This window comes from Triticum aestivum, chromosome 1D (assembly GCF_018294505.1).
Source record: "Triticum aestivum cultivar Chinese Spring chromosome 1D, IWGSC CS RefSeq v2.1, whole genome shotgun sequence".
NCBI classification, from domain to species: domain Eukaryota; kingdom Viridiplantae; phylum Streptophyta; class Magnoliopsida; order Poales; family Poaceae; genus Triticum; species Triticum aestivum.
In genome coordinates, this window is record NC_057796.1 from 398,048,252 (window position 1) to 398,049,400 (window position 1,149).

Below are 1,149 nucleotides of genomic sequence, written 5' to 3' on the forward strand. Positions count from 1 at the left end.
TAACTCCCTCATCCTTAGGGACAAAACAAAATTATGAAAGACTTTAAAAAAAAAATCAAAAATGAGAGAGTTAGATGTGAGATAATATCTCACATCTAGATGTGATATAGACAGACCCACTAAAAGTGGGCTAGGAATACTATTATGAGTGGGCCTGAATATTCTGAATCAGAAGCCCGGGTCGTCTATCTATCAGCCAACTGTCAAAATGTCCTTCTCTTGATTGACTTTGCATGCAGTTGATCATTCGGTCTTACCAGTTGAGCCATGGGCATGGACGACTGCAGGAAGGAGGACGCGGTCGCGGTGGCCGCCGGCAGCGGTGCCGTCGTATGGAACGTGAAGCCGGAGTACTGCCGCTGCTCGTCCTGGTTGGCGCTTCCCTGCAGGCCGTCGTTCTCCGGCGTCCCCATCCAGTTGAACTGATGCGAGGGGAATGCGCCCGTCGTCGGCGATGGGAATAGCTGAAACAAGCACACCCACATCTGTCAGCTTCCATGTTTGGAAATAAGCCGCTTGCACCGTTGCACTGCACGCATCCGCGGCACGGCGGGAGGGATGATTACGATGAACTGCTCGATCGGTGCTTACGCTGGGGCTGAGGAGGGCCGACGAGTCGAGGAACCCGGAGGACATGTTCAAGTACGACGACGGGGACGCCGGCGGGAAGGAGGACGGCGGCGTCATGGCCATGGGTATCGACAGCCTTGATCCACCGCTGCCGCCAGCAGAGAACGAGGTGTTCGCGAAGGCGAGCGCGACAGGTCCCGAGTTGGCCAGCGCAGCGCCGGAGCTAGCTAACTTGCAGCCGTCGAGGTCACCGGAGGCGAGGGAGACGGCGAGAGAAGAGGAAGGGGAGCAAAGAGCGCGCGCAGCTGGGAATGGGATCGATCGACGGTGATGAGATGACTCTCCGGACAGGACCGGTTGAGGCCTATATAGAGGTTTGAATATTTGACCGTTGACTGGTCAAAGCAATGCTTCTTTGACTGGCGGCTACGACCGGATCGATGGTTAGAAAGATACCCACCAATGGGAAGTGCGCTTGGTCGCTGACGTGGCGGGTTGTGGGGCTTTTTGGAGGGGGCTGTGCGCAGGCGGGTACAGTTTTGGGTGGGCGGAGGGAGTGACGGCCGTGGATCGTTTGTC

At 56.4% G+C, this 1,149-nt stretch overlaps 1 protein-coding gene across 1 annotated transcript in view; it reads right to left on the reverse strand.

Moving 5' to 3' along the window:
• The window catches only part of LOC123182356 (WRKY transcription factor WRKY24), a 2,958-nt gene extending 2,067 nt beyond the window's left edge, over positions 1-891 (reverse strand). Inside the window, exons 1-2 of the mRNA XM_044594892.1 lie at positions 592-891; positions 258-464 (exon numbers count right to left, since the gene is read on the reverse strand). Coding sequence (XP_044450827.1) covers positions 258-464; positions 592-693 — 309 coding nt within the window. The 5' untranslated portion in view covers positions 694-891. The remainder of the gene's footprint in view (positions 1-257; positions 465-591) is intronic.
• Positions 892-1,149: the final 258 nt, after the last annotated feature.